Source organism: Callorhinus ursinus, unplaced genomic scaffold, assembly GCF_003265705.2.
Source record: "Callorhinus ursinus isolate GAN/ISIS: 27379988/994484 unplaced genomic scaffold, GSC_fseal_2.0 scaffold1, whole genome shotgun sequence".
In the NCBI taxonomy this organism is placed as follows: Eukaryota; Metazoa; Chordata; class Mammalia; order Carnivora; family Otariidae; genus Callorhinus; species Callorhinus ursinus.
Genome location: NW_027397063.1, coordinates 33,137,675 through 33,153,350, shown reverse-complemented (window position 1 = coordinate 33,153,350; position 15,676 = coordinate 33,137,675). Strand labels below are relative to the sequence as shown.

At 36.6% G+C, this 15,676-nt stretch overlaps 1 protein-coding gene across 3 annotated transcripts in view; it reads right to left on the bottom strand.

Annotated features, from left to right (window-relative positions):
- EPHA3 (EPH receptor A3) overlaps positions 1 to 15,676 on the bottom strand; it is a 378,828-nt gene that overhangs the window by 124,685 nt on the left and 238,467 nt on the right. For all 3 annotated transcript variants that reach the window (XM_025868405.2, XM_073892253.1, XM_073892247.1), the window contains exons 4-5: positions 8,692 to 8,847; positions 7,662 to 7,997 (exon numbers count right to left, since the gene is read on the bottom strand). In XM_025868405.2, coding sequence (XP_025724190.1) covers positions 7,662 to 7,997; positions 8,692 to 8,847 — 492 coding nt within the window. The remainder of the gene's footprint in view (positions 1 to 7,661; positions 7,998 to 8,691; positions 8,848 to 15,676) is intronic.

The following is a 15,676-nucleotide window of genomic DNA, read 5'->3' as shown; positions in this document are numbered from 1 at the left end:
TTTTCAACAAATGGTGTTGGGAAAATTGGACAGCCACATGCAGAAGAATGAAACTGGACCATTTCCTTACACCACACTCAAAGATAGATTCAAAATGGTTGAAACACCTAAATGTGAGAAATCTCAGTGTTCTTAAGAAATTTACACTGAAGTAGCTAGCAACAAAGGGGGCACCTCATGTGCAATTTACTTTCAAGAGGTTCAGAAATAAATAATATCTATATACAGAAGGAGAAGGGGGAGAGAATGATAAAGCAATTGGGGTGAAATGTTAACTTCCAAGGCATCTGGGCGAAGGTATGAGAAGATGTACTACAATGCTGTTTTGTAACATTGTAGTATTTTCACACATGTGAACTAAGCCCATCTTATGATAGAAATTGTACACCTACATGCAGAACTTTTATAGGGTAAATTGAAAGAGGAGGGAAAGTTCCATTCACTCTATGTAAGAATTGGGGTCAGAATAATGTTCATAGAGAAAAAATAAGTTTAAATGGAACTAGAGAAAAATATTAAAAATGTGCATGCCTGGAGCAAAAAAAAAAAAAACAAGACTGGGGAGATGTTGAAAAAGGAAATACTAGAGCAATACTAGGACCCAGAGAATGGAGGGACATATCTTTCAACTAACATAAATTGAGATAAATAGGATGTCATTTACTTAAGTGTCAAACTAAGGTTAGTTAGGCCAATAATTCTAGGACTGACGGTACTTCAGTGTCAACAATCTGGCAACCAGGAATCCAAGTAGAAAAAAGTTGAAATCCTGAAAAATTATTTTTGTGGGGTTGGGTTTATGGCTCTAAAGTTTTAAAAATGCCACGTTAGACTTGAAAATAATAATTACAGATAATGTTAATAATCATATAAATCCAACGATGTTATTTATTTCATTCTTTCATTACAATTAAGTCATTCAAATGCTAAGAATTGTATTTATTGATTTTATTCCCTGCTCTTTTCAATAATACTTCTTAAAACACAAATTGAATGAAGTTACTCTTCCACTCAAAGTGTTTATCTCTATCCAACATCCCATTATGTAACATTCAGGTGGCTTGGTCTTCCTTGACTATCCAACCTGATTTCTTGTTACCCCTTAAACAAGATCAATTTCCTCCTTTCAGCCTAGCTTTCAGGAAACACAATTCCAATACCATGATATGATATACATACTTCTTTTTCTTTATATCTATCTGATTTATTTCTATTTTTCAAAGTACATTTAACTCTTCTTCAAAAGTTCCCCTAAAATTTTTAACTGATTTAATTACACAGTGTCTAGTGTAAATTTTTTTGTTTCATATATATTGTTTTTTTTAAAGATTTTATTGATTTATTTCAGAGAGAGAGAGCGCAAGCAAGCACAGGCATGAGCGGGGACTGGGAGGGGTTGCGAAGGGGCAGAAGGAGAAGCAGGCTCCCCGCTGAGCAGGGAGCCCGATGTGGGCCTCAATCCCAGGACCCCGGGATCATGACCTGAGCTGAAGGCAGATACTTAACAGACTGAGCCATCCAGGCGCCCCCTCACATATATTGTTTTTAATTCTATACTTAGATTGCAAATTCCTGCATGGCACGGGCACATATGGTATGCAGGTAAAAGAGGCATTCAAACGTATTTGTTGACCTCTTAACACTTTTTATTCATATCTCAGTGGAAAGAAGTCGCTAAGCAGTAAAATATTTGTATTTAAATGAATACATATTAGTTCCTACTTTTTATCTTGGGATCTCAACATAATTAAAAGAGGACTATTACAATTCATCACATCATTTATTTATAAATGCTATAACCAGGGATTTTAGAAGTTGACAGTAAGTATAGCCAAAAAAGTATGAGGATCCAAAACAATTGAAAGGAAAAACCAGTAGTATGTGACAACTTCTTAAATGTAGATGAAACAAAGATGCTTCTGAGCGTTAAATTAGAATCTGGTGAGCTGGGGAAATGATGGTTATCCTGGCAGAGAGGAAAGAAAGTTCTTTGAGGGAGAATATATTTAATTTTGAATGATGCAAATTTCCACTAAATAGTCATTCATTCATTCAATTAACATTTGAGTGATTACAAGGTGCTGGAAGGCATTGTTCTAAGTCTGAGAAATACAAATGTGAACATCAGGGAAAGTCCACAGCCTCATGACATTTATATTCTTCCTAACAATTTAACATAAAGATACAAATAAGAAATTATTACTGGTTTCTAGGAGGGGACTTGCTGTCATGTGAGGGCAGAAATCAAACCTTAGTATGAATGAGAGAACAAAAGAAATAAGGATTACTCTACAAAAAAAAAAAAATCTCATCTTAGACTGAAAATTAGGAGAAAAATAGGATGGAGTCTTGAAGATTCACACACTTATGTGCATGCTGTCATTGTTGCTTCTGTTATTTCATTTTTCTAACTTCCTCTAAGATGAAGGAAAACCTATACAATTGCACAAAAGGCAAAGAAAAAGAGCCAGGAGAGTGCATGCTGAAGATGCTAGAAGGGAAGGAGATTTGCTGGAGAGCGCATTCTCTAAAGACTCTGGAATCAGCGAGAGTTAGTAGGTACAAAGGGAGGAAATTAGACTTAAAGAAGTTGGGTGTGTGTGGGGGGAGCAGCATTTTCTTTTTCTTCTTAACTGAGGACAGTGTAAGAGGAAAAACACACTCTGCTGTGTCTCCTCTAATCTCAACACTCAACTCACAAAACATTTCCCTTCTGGTTACCCAGTGTGTGAGGACTTCCCCACGCCAAGCAATTCTGACCCATGAGCTGGGTATCTTACAACTGAATTCAGTTCTGATATTATCTACCTGGAATTAGCATTGGACCCCACAGGTTAAGGGCTCAGTCCCCCTGCCCTCCTTTCAGCTGCTAATCTCAAGTCCTGGTTGTTATACGTGATTCTGTCCCACCAGCCATAAATCAGAGATTCCCACCACTTCCTCTTGGGGTCCAATTAATTTGCTACAGCAGCTCGCAGAATGCAGGGAACATTTTTCTTACTAGATTACGAGCTTCTTATAAAAGGATACAACTCAGGAACAGCGGGATGGGTGAGATGTGTAGGGCAAGGTCTAGCAGAAGAGGCACAGAGCTTACACCCTCTCTCCAGGCATGTCACCTACCAGCACCTGAATGTCTTCACCAACCTAGAAGCTTTCTGAATCCCATCTTTTGGGCTTTTAAGGAGGCCTCATTATGTAGGCAAGATTGATTACATCATTGGCCCCTGGTGATTGAACTCTTATCTCCAGCCCCTCTCCCTACTCCTGGAGTTGTGGGTGGGGAATAGGGGAACGGAAAGTTTCAACCTTCTAATCACAGGGTTTGGTTCCCCTGGGAATCCAGACCCCATACTTAGGGGTTTTCCAAAAGCCAATTCATTAACCTAAATGCAGGCCTGGATGAAGGGGTTATTATGAATAACAAAATACACCTTTACTACTCTTATCACTTAGGAAATTCCAGGCGCTGTGGGAGCATTGTGCCCTGAACTGGGACCAAGACCAAATGTATTTTTTCTTATTATAAATCACAATATCACAGAGGTAAAATCATCTGCAGAGAATGAGGGTATGAAGGATGAGATTAGGTTTGTGGAAGAATAGAGATGATAAGGAAGATCTAGCGCAGAATGCCCCTAACAAACCCTTTGACAGATGACTGAGAAGCAAGGACCAAGTTTACTAGGGATGGCATAGGTTAGGGTAAATATTCCAGCAAGGCCCCTGTTTCCAAGGCTAAGCATTTATTTTGGTAGCCGCATGACATGAATCACAGGATGACAGAAAGACTATGAGGATAGAAGTTGGAAATGGAATTGGAGTTGGGAGGCATAAGTGAAAGTTTGATCTCTTGATGAAATTTTGGAAAAGCCTCTGGGATCTCACTTTCTCCAGCTGTAAAATGGAGGTGGGGTGAACCTCAAGACGGAAAGCCTCTAAAGTCTCTATCAGTGCTCCCTATTTTAGTCTGAGATCATTACATGTTGTAGAAAAGTGAAAAAGTGGGCAGATGCTGATGGAGGTTGAGAATATACTGAGACATAGTCCACTAGTGGAATAATTACTTCCAGAACTGAAAAGTAAATACACTTGTTCAGGGAAGAGAACAAGAAGTCACAATTTACACCAAGTTATAACTTTACAGATTTTTGTTTTGCAATCTGCAATTCTTTCTGAACATGTTTGACTGATAAATTCACAGATAGATACAATCTTTATGTAGAGACCACACTTTTGATCTAACTGGCATACTTTGTGAAAGTACTGAACAAACATCCGAATTTACAACATAATCCTCTACAATTTAGAAGGTGCCTTATCACATGGTCATCACACGGCTTTCACAATGTAATCAAGAAAAAAATCAACAAACTCAATCTCACAAACTAAATTAAACGGGCCACATTCATGTTTCCCTTTTATATCCTTGTCAAAGATAGAGAGACAAGGAGGAATTTAAAAACCATGGATCATATCCACCATGGCCATATCTTTCTAGTGGTAGGGAGCTCATTTTTCAAGGCTACTAGTCCATTAACCTTCACAAGAACAAAAATAAAGCAAAACAAAGAAATACACCCTGGAGAAATGGCATTGCTCCTACTCTTGCTTATATATCTCACCGTGGGGATTTGAAGATGGAACAAATACCTCTACCACCCCAGGCACACAAAATGATACACACACCCCAAAATAAATATATAAAATACCTAGTGGTGCATAGTGTAGACAAATTGATTTAAAAAAAATGATAGTGGGGTTAGAGAGAATAACTGATATCATCCCTGGTGAATCTGTCTTACCCTGTGATTTGTAACTGGGAGGGCCAAAGCATCAACCCCATTTATTTTTTAATGTCTTGGCCTGCTCTTGGTTGCCCTTACCTAGATTCATTCACTGTATATATCTGGAACTATTAGTTTCCTGATAAATGCATTGTCAGAAAGCCAGAGGCCAATGATAAGATAGGAAATAAGGAGCTCTTGCTTGTTTTTATACGTTTCTGTTTGACTTAGGAGATAATTATAACACAGATTGATGCTCCTTTTTTAAACAAGGTAGTAAATCAGCATGAAATATAGGATTTGGGAAAGCCATTTGCCACATAATTATAATTTCTTAAAATCCCTGTGTTCACTGAATATGAGAAGCTGTAATCATGCAATATATAGCAACAGCATTACTCATCTTTTTTCTCTCATGGAAGATAGTTAAGTAAACCTAAGTTACAAATTTTTAAGTACTATTAGTTACAAAGTTTAAATACCATTAATTGAAGCAAAGCAAAAACATAAGTTGTTTGGTCTGGGATCTAGCTTCCAGTGGGAAAAAATACAGATTCAGTAAGCAAGATTAAAATAATGACTCAGCACACTTCATTTAAAAGTCATGTCTTTTCCACAAATAAAGTTTATTTATCACCATAAGAGAAGGTAAAAGTGTAAGAGTTCCATCAGTATAGAAGACCAGAAGCAAAGTAGGAACAAAAGAAGGATGTGGAATCAGAAAGGGAGACATCTGCACGTGGACTCTGCGAGGGGTGATATTCAAAATACCTATCAATTGACATAGCAGAGACAAGGAGCCCTCAAGAAGGAGGAGTTCCAGTGCAGGGCTGTGAAGCCCACCCCTTATGCCAGTTTTTCTCCTTTGGTTGTCAAATTATGGGAGAAGACAACTAGAGGTGAGACACTGGGCTTAGCAGGCTACCCAGGATGCCTGAGAAGTGAACCAATACAGAGGTATTTGCGTAACTCACTGCAGGAGTAGTAAGAACTACTTTGAACTAGTATAGAAGTAGTACAAAATTTTAACAACCAGCAGAGTCATACTGATGCCTATTTACTGAATATTAGCCATGGATGACATATCTCTTAACTGTGCAACTTCGGTGGTTTAACTAATCTTCCTGAGCCAGCCAACTGAAACAAAAGTGGTGTATTTTAGCTAATTTTTTGGCTGTTGCTCTAAGACCTTTCCCAGCCAAAGAGAGAATTTACTGGGCTCTCTTTCCTGCCCTTATGCCATCCAGTACACCTTCTGTCATCCTCAGAGCAAAGGGCGAGTCCTACAAGACAGCAGAGGGACTTCGAAATTTAAGCCACATGCAGGTAAGAGGCAAAGTTGACTCTCCATCCTGACTTCCAGCTCCGGGGTGAGCCCACCTGGGAGCAGACACCAGAACCTGTAGTTCTAGTTGACACATTCTCGGGGCACATTCTGTCTCTTCTTTTTCTCCCCTTTATGGCTCCATTATTTATTTGTGTATAAACGATGCGATGATATTTCTGTCTTGAGCTGCTTGGAATGCAGTATCCCAAATTATGGTATCTCAGAGCAACAATTATATACAATGAATATCAGCTTAACTTTGCACAGGCTCTGTTGACTACAAAAGAAAACTGTTTATTTCTCATTCATCACAGTTATCAATAATGGAAACACTGTGATTGCCCTATCTCAAAGGGGTATCACTGGTGTATCACAGGGGTATATTTTGTCAAGTATAACCCTTCCATATGTTTGAGAGAATCACAACTAAAATCCCATAAATAACTTTGGACTCCACGCTGTTTAAAAAACAAAACAAAAACACAACAGTTATAGCCAAAAAATCGTGAGAATTATCAGAGAATGAGAAAACACAGAGAAGATTTAAGGGGTGATTGAAAGAACAAAATTTACTAAAAGTAAAGAGAACAGAAATGTGGATGTAAAGATAAAGAAAGGTGATAAGTTTGCTTTTTGTCTAATTTTTCCATTCCATGTTAGAGGGCCTTGGCTTACAACCTGCCAGTGTAGTATTTTGTTTTAATTGGAAAAAGATTCTCAGTGGAAAAATATAAAAGTAATTTATATTTGTAAAATTTTTAGATTAGTCATTTCAATTGTTCTCCACCAAGACCACTTTTCACTATACTACTCCACAAGTTCCATATTTTGAATTTTTAAGTACAAATTATATCTATCAAATAAAATGGATTTATTTTCTTATTTTTAATTAATCTCAGTGAATAATACTCAGAACTGCTGAGGAGCATAAAATAACTGAATGATGATATCAAAAATATGATATAATTATAACAAGGTAAAGATATTTCTAGTTTTAAGTATCCTGAATAACATTTTGCAAGCTAAGTTTCAATGTCTGTTAAGTTCTTTGAAATATCAAAAGGTGTCAAGGAGCCCCACACGTACCATTTCCGGTGTCACAATTATTTAAAGATTCCAAATTGAAAAGCAATGGATTAAACTAGCTTAAAATTATCTAGTAAATATGACTTACCCCAACTTGAAGAATTAAATTGAGTTATTCAATGTAGCCTAACTGTCTAAATGTGACAGAAAATTCTGGGGCTCTTTCTTTTTTTTTTATTTAAAGATTTTATTTATTTATTTTGACAGAGAGACAGAGAGAGAGGGAACACAAGCAGGGGAAGTGGGAGAGGGAGAAGCAGGCTCCCTGCTCAGCAGGGAGCCTGAAGCACGGCTCATGACCTGAGCCCAAGGCAGACGCTTAACAACTGAGCCACCCAGGCGCCCCTCTGGGGCTCTTTCTAAAAAAAAATTTTCCCCACTCTTTTTTCCACTCTCTCTCTGTCAAAACCATTACTTGGCTCTGAGACGGCAGGAGTAGGAAGCATCGAGCGTGTACTCACCAGCCTGGTTGGTTGTGATGCTGACTGCAGCGACCTGTCTTGGTGGCGAGCTCAGCTCTGACACCCCGTTAATGGCATCAATCTCAAAGGTGTAGTTGGTATGTGCCAGGAGGTCTGTCACTGTCACTGTGGTGTTGAGGAGTCCAAACTGTCGAGGGAGGAAGCGGACATTTGGGCTGCATGGCTCACACTGTTTTATATTCCACCCACATTTTTTACATATGATGTTGAAGGTAACATCTTTCCGGCCTCCTGTGTCCAGGGGCCAACTCCAGTCCAGGATGACCGAGGTCTCGTTTATATTAGAGATAACATTTCTTGGTGCAGATGGAGGTCCTGCAAAGTAGTTCAACAAAGATTAATGAGCCTCACTTCTGTGTTGTACTACAAGGGAAATAGATAATTTACAATGGAACTGAAAGAGGTAAATAAACATCTTGTCTCTATTATATACTTTTAATTCGTCCTTAGAGGATCCCTGAGATTATAGACACATGGATTCAAGAGCACTGTCCTCCCTAAGCCATGAACGGGGGAGTTTTGACTCAAGGTTGAGGATACATTCACGTAGTCCAACAAGGGAATTTACTACTAAATTCAATGCCCTTGTGAATAGTTATGAAAACTTTGCTATTAGTTTTATAAATCTTAGTCCTTTTTCCCTATGACCTATGACCAACACATAACAAGAGGGAATAGAAATGTAAAAATGCAAATCCCATGACTATAACCTCCCCGATTCTGTCAAATGTAATACAAGATCTAAACCAAGATAAAGAAAATTTTCCTTCTTTCTGGGGGTCCTGTTGCAGGAAGTGCTTTAAAAACTAATTCATTTTGCGTGATAAATGTTGCATTTGTGGTGAGCCAAGCATGGAGAGTGAAGCAGAGAAAACTTTCAATTTGCACATGGATAACGGAAGGAAATGGGCCAAATGCTTAAAAAAAAAAAAATAAAGAAGCACAATAACAAAAAGAAAAAACAAAATAAAACAAACATGGAGGCATGGGTTGCAGCAAAACTACTCACGGGTACAAGCCATGGATGGAGGGTCTTTGTCTGCTCGGAAGTAATTATTCTCACACCTGCAGTTCACTGAACCATCTTCGTGAGTAGAACTGTGGGGTGGGCACTTGGCACATTTCATATTACCATCCGAAGCCTTGTAGAAACCTGGTCGGCAAGCTACAAATGAAACAGCTCTTTTAAAATTCTGCGATAATTTTGAAAATGTATTTTTGAAAATATGTAAAACAGATTTCAGAATGTTAGGGTATGCATTCATTATGAATAAAAATCCATTTTTTTTTCCTTCCCAGAACTTACAGAAGCAAATAATGTGGCCCAATGTAATTTCTCCACATATACACTTGAATTTGCACCAAATGTTAAGGGGAAAAAACCCCTGAAGATTTAGATTATTTTGGCACCAGAGTGTGATGAAATTTCCAGCTCATGTTTTCACAGCTTAACTTGGCATTGAACTATTTGTGGAGAAAATACAGCAAAGCCATGTCATCATGTAGCCATTCCCTTTTAAAACATGATGAAATGTGTACAGTCTCTGCACTATAGTTACTGCATTACATACTCGCTCGGTTTTTATTGGTTTCTGTGTGTACAACTCCATCTCCACAAAGTGTAAGCAACTGAAGGAAGAAATCGTGGCTTCGTTATTTTAAGATTCTTGATGCATGGTTCCCAGGAGCTATGTTATTTTTTTTTTTCTGCTTTGATAGTGTTGTTCTTTAACTTCTACAGAAATGGCTTTAACTGAAGATTTTAATGTATTTCCTTGTCTGTATTTCAAAAACATAGTGAGGTATAATTTCTATTTCAGTATAGTTCCTTTTCTATACCTCAAATACCTGGGAGGTATAATTTCTATTTAAACTGATCTACTTGTGAATTGTTACTAGATTAATGCTTTTTTAAAAATGTTTTTATTGTTATGTTAATCACCATATATTACATCATTAGTTTTTGATGTAGTGTTCCATGATTCATTGTTTGTGCATAACACCCAGTGCTCCATGCAGAATGTGCCCTCTTTAATACCCATCACCAGGCTAACCCATCCCCCTCCCCTCCTCCCCTCTAGATTAATGCTTTTTTTTTTAAGATTTGTTTATCTTAGGGGCACCTGGGTGGCTCAGTTGGTTAAGTGTCTGCCTTTGGTTCAGGTCGTGATCCTGGGGTCCTGGAATAGAGCCAGGAAGGGCTCCCTGATCAGTGGGGAGCCTGCTTCTCCCTCTGTCCTTTCCCCTTTGCCCTTTCTCCTGCTCATGTTCTCTCTCTCTCTTTAGCAAATAAATAAATAAAATCTTTAAAAAAAGATTTATTTATTTTAGAGAGAGACACCAAGATCATGACCTGAGCTAAAATCAAGTGTTGGCCGCTTAACCGACTGAGCCACCCAGGTGTGCCTAGGTTAAAGCTTTTTGAGTAAGTGTGTCATCTTCTTTTTTTCTGGACATCTCTGAATGACATTTCTTTAAGCCCAATGAACTGGTCACAAAATATTGATTTCAGCTGCCGACTTTATATATTTATTACTTTTATAGAATGCCTCTACTGTATTATTTTTGTTTAATCTGATGTAAAATTCAAAATGCTATAATGTTTCATGTGATTCAATACCAGAATTACACTGGGAACTGAAATCACAGTGAAAAATCCTGCCAAGAAGTCTCTTGACATTGTTTTGAGGATTCAATTCAGGGTCCAAATTTTTTAAGTTTCCACCAGATTACATTTGGAAGTCAATGATTTCTTAAATCTCTAAAACTCAATGTCAATGCTACACTGAGATTTGATGGCTTAAAGCACTTACATGTAGAATATATGCTATAGATTATGTTTATCACTGAATCCCAGAATTTTCCCTATATCAACTTCATATTGTGAATAACAGGTTATTTACACTCAAGTAAAGCCTGTGTGGACAAATCTTAACTTTTATAATCATTAAATGCATCTTGAAAGGTAACACATCATATCCGTAACAGCGGGTCTTCCTACTGAGTGTTTCTTGAAAATACACTGCCAAGGGAAATCTACTGCCAAGACTCACGATTACAATAACTCAAGTAACTAAAGATAATAGCAATCGTTAAGCCAGTCTTGCTGTTTTCTAGTTTCTCTGAAGAATGGCTGCACTAGGATTACCTAAATCGAACAAGTTTTGGTGCCACATTGAGAGCCACTCAGATAAATTCTATTGCCCTAACCAAACATGGATTAGGATTATAAACTTTTGAACATTGTTCTTGAGCACTGCTTAGAAACTACCACTCATATTTCATGTCATATTGCCTCAGGGGGAAATGATATAAAGTATAAACAAACTATGCACTTAACTTCTGGTTTCAATTTAGCTCATCGAACGCCTTTAAATTTGCAAGAGGGCAATGCCGAGTCTTAAAAAGATTGAGTTGCAGTGTTTCAGTGTACTTTGGTTTTTTTGGTTGTTTTTAAGTTTATCTGTATGTTTTTATTTGAGGTTTTTATGGCTTTTACAACATTTAGCATAAAGGTATTCACTAAACACTCAATCACTTTTTGTTAATATTATAAATGGTTATACTATGGGATATTTAAGGAAAAGACAAGACAGTCATATAATCACTTCTTAACTATAGCACAGGACTTCTAATAATAACTTGAAAGTAGCTAGAGTTAATAAACCTTGAAGTTATGAATGTGACTCAAACTAGTAACTTGACTTTCTCTAAATATGATTCAATAACCTTAGACAGTAATAGTAAAAGATAGGTAGACACATACACATTCAGTTTAATAAATCCTTGGCAATCATTTATTTACTCTTGTTCAGGCTTTCCGTTAGCCTTGAAGATACAAATGTCCCTAATTCTGTCCATCTTAAAAGGGCCCTTGCAATCGAAAGTGGGCAACAGACATTTAATACGGGCCACAAGGAGCAAGCATTCCATTCTGACTGAGCAGTTGGAAGGAACTACACAGAAGGAATCTCATCTGAGAAAGATCAGAAAATATAGGAAAAACTGGCCTGTAAGTAACATAATTAAATACATAAATACCAACAGGAAAAGACAAACTATTAAGTAGAGGAACATATGAGTACTGTTGGTTGCATACTAAACACCTAACTAACCTTGCTTTCTCCTTGTTGATAGAATTTTGATTTTGTTCAGAATCTCAGTCTGCCGAGTATTCCTTTACACAGACATGATTGCAAATAGTTATGGATGGCCAAAGTGATGGCCAAAAGATGGGCAAAAAGATACAAACAGAAATCTGATGAAAGTCTTTGAAACACTTTTTTTTCCCCTAAGAAGATGGTCCAAATGTAAGGGAATCCACTCTAGCTACATTATTCCTGCATTGATTCTCCGCGTAATGGTTTACATGTGACAATAAATTAAAGGCCCTGAAAATGAGATGTGTAACCTGAACTTGCTGATTCAGCTAGCACCTCTCTCAAGATTTCTTATAATGTCAGAAAAATAACGCCCTATTTGTTTAAGTCACCATGGGCAAGTTTCTCATCCCTACAGAGGAAAGTATTTCTAAAGGATGGGAGACAAGCACAGAATGCAGTTGAGAGGTACTAAATAGAGGCTAGAGGAGCCAAAAAGATCTTAATAAATCACATTGGCCAGTCTGTGTATTGTACGTCTGAGGACCCAGAGCTCTGGGACTTCAGGTGACACACAGCTAGGACAGCCCCTACTCTGCATCTTCTGGCACCTGGTAGCTAGCTGATGGGCTCTGCTTCTCCACAGTTTGTTGATATTCAGCAAATTACAACTATATACAGAGTCCAATAATAGATTCTATAACAACACCCTAAATTTTGTGGACATCTTTACTCTTTCTGAAAAACTTTTCATAGGTACCATCTAAACTGAATCTCACAGCAATTGTATTGAAATCATTGGGACAGATATTAATCTACTCATTTTACAGAATGGACAACTGAAGCACAAACAGAAAAAGTAGCATGCCCCAAGATAATGAAGAATTCAATGGTATAATCCAAAAAAGAGATTTCTCTGCTGATAATTTTATATAAATCACCTACTAAAAGCAAATTATTCTCTAGAACCATGAATTATTTTCCTACTAATTCTAAGCTGTTGTTATGACATTGAAGAATGTCATTTGAAACTTATTTAATTAAACAAATGTAAATCTTTGTGAAACTATTTCACAAAGGGTAATGTTTTCTTGTCATTCTCTAGGATTTTCTATCTATCTGATGTCTAATATTGTTATGGGGAGATGGACAGAGCTGTCAAATTCAGGAACAGCACAACTCATGATATGTGGGAGTCACGCAAGTAAATTTTTCCTTTCTTGCTACAAGCAGGATCTTTAAATCTTCTACCGAAATTGTCCAACAAATTTGAGACTATGACTGAATAATTTATATTCAGTAATAAAATTATACTGGTAGGAAACACTCTCTTTAAATGCATAAGGAGAAACTCTTTATATAGCATACTTACTTTTGAATTTTTCCCATCAATAAATAAGCTCTCTTATCTCTCTCCCTTGCAGTCAATCGTTTTGTGCTTAAATACCTATTATATCTTCTTCATCTTTCAAAAAAATCCTCCTGGAAGAATTTGAAACTTTGCCTCTAAGGGGCATAAATACCTGTGTTTTAGTATCTTGCTTATAGTAAGAAAAGCAATGATTGTAATTATTTCAGAGACTGAGAAGGTTTAGCATAAAAAACATCAGGGAAAGTAGTAGAGAGTGATGTTTTCTTTCCTTTCATTACTGAAGGGAAATCTTAGTCAACTTACTACAGAATATCAAGGAAAAAAGAATAGACAAAATGGATACTAATTCAGATTTATCCAGTTTTAAGTTTTAAAATTAAAAAAAAAAACCCGCTAAATAGTTAAGGCCTTCCCTGGTCCAGGCGAGCTACTAAAATAATATTCAAATAAGGTGGATACACACATATTCAAAACCTCTGCCAAAATGACAGAATTCTGATTTACAGATTTCTTCAGGTAACATAGTATATGCGTTCTTCTCAAACACTGGTTAAATTATTCACAGATTTCAATCCCAGGGTAGTAAAACCAAGGAGTAACTAAACAGTTTCATAATCATTTGAGTGGAGGCAAATTACCACCTTAGTTTTTGTGGTCCCAGAAATGTTTTATTCCCCTGTTTTAATGAAGACTTTTGAAGTCGTTAAGTGTGGCAGGAGTTCTCATCTTTGATTTTGTGTTGATAAATCTAAGTAAGGTGAGCCATGAGTCTAAATTAATAACCATTCCTCAAACCCTACTGGATATCAGCACGGATTTACTAAGTAATGAAACTTGTTCATACAATGTTTGAATTTTGTTTATTCATTTTCCTCAGACAAATATGTGTTAATCTCCAAAATGACCTAGACACCATTGTGTCCAGTCTTACAGTGATAAAAGCTGCAATCCTAGCTTTAAAAAGATCAAATCCATATGGCATGGTTATTTTAGAAATGGATCTCCTCACTTGAAAATGTGAGTGCCAAGATAATTTTCAATATGACATTTTAACGTTATTTTCACCAAGAAATTCTTTCATTTCTCTGCTTTTTATCCCAAGACTTCAAGTTGTTTTCAGCATCTTATAGGAAGAGCACTGTACTAGGAAGGAGAAAAATGCAGGTTAGGATCTAGTCTTTTCTGCTAAATAGATATTATCTCAAAGTCACGGACCAAGAGTATTCCACTTTTAATGCGGTCATTGGGATACTGACTTCCTCTTCTATAAATAAGTCTCAAGTTCCATTTGTAGTAATTACCATGTGTTCCCAGGTTAGACCCTGAACAGTACAGAGACAGGAGTTACTTCCTATTCATTTTGTATGCTGAGTGTCTAGCACACTGCCCAGCACCTAGCAGTTGAGATGCATTTTTGAAGTGAATGAGTACCTTGAACCCAATTTTAGTCCCTACAGTTCTATTTTTTCATTTGTCAAGTGATGGGCATTGACTAACTTATCTCTAAAAACTCTTCAGGTTGACACTTTAAAAGGTTAATACTTGGTTTACCAAGACTTGTAGGATTCCTAGAACTTTATAAGTAGCAAAAAAAGTAGATCAAAGTATCTTCACTTTCCTTACTATTTTAAGGATTAAAATTCTCCACTGATATTATTAAATCACCATAGGGCAACAAGACAAAGAAAGGAGGTTCTCTTCTGTCTTAAAAGAAATATTCTTGAAAAAGAAATAACAGATTTTCACTCTTTTCAGTGTTTTTCCGTATCAGAGTGGTATGTATTCAAACGGCATGTTGATTTCCTGACTGGATGGGTTGAAAAATAAATTGCCCACCAAACAAGTAATTCCCCCTTTCATAATTTCACCTTAACCAATAGCACAATAAAACCATATTTGATTTTATGTACATTTCAGATAGAGTAGGATGTTGAAAATTTTGAGAATCTTATGGGAATGAATAAAAATAAAAATATTGATATTAATTCTCTTTAATTTTGTAAAATGTAAGATGATTTTTTTCTTCTTTTAATAACAAGGGAAATGAGCACAAGATTGAAAATAAAGTTTAGTCTGCCGTGAGATTTTGTCTTTTCCTTGCTAATCTAGATTTTCATTCCTCTATTCTAAGTGCCGAGTTAGTGAGAATATGTTTGCTCACTTACTGAGCAAACCCCAAAACTTATTGAAGAACCCCAAGATAGGCCACAATGGAACAAAATGATAAAGCCCTTGCCAACTGTTAATTTGCTATTGAGAAACACTAAAAAAAGTGAATAAAATAATAGAAGGAAGCCAAAATAATACCATTTTGTAGTGAATGAATTAAAAATATTTTGCGATTATTTGTTCTTTGGGTGTTGAGTTTGATAAGTTCTTTATAGATTTTGGATACTAGCCCTTTATCTGATATGTCATTTGCAAATATTTTCTCCCATTCTGTCGGTTGTCTTTTGGTTTTGTGGACTGTTTCTTTTGCTGTGCAAAAGCTTTTTATCTTGATGAAATCCCAATAGTTCATT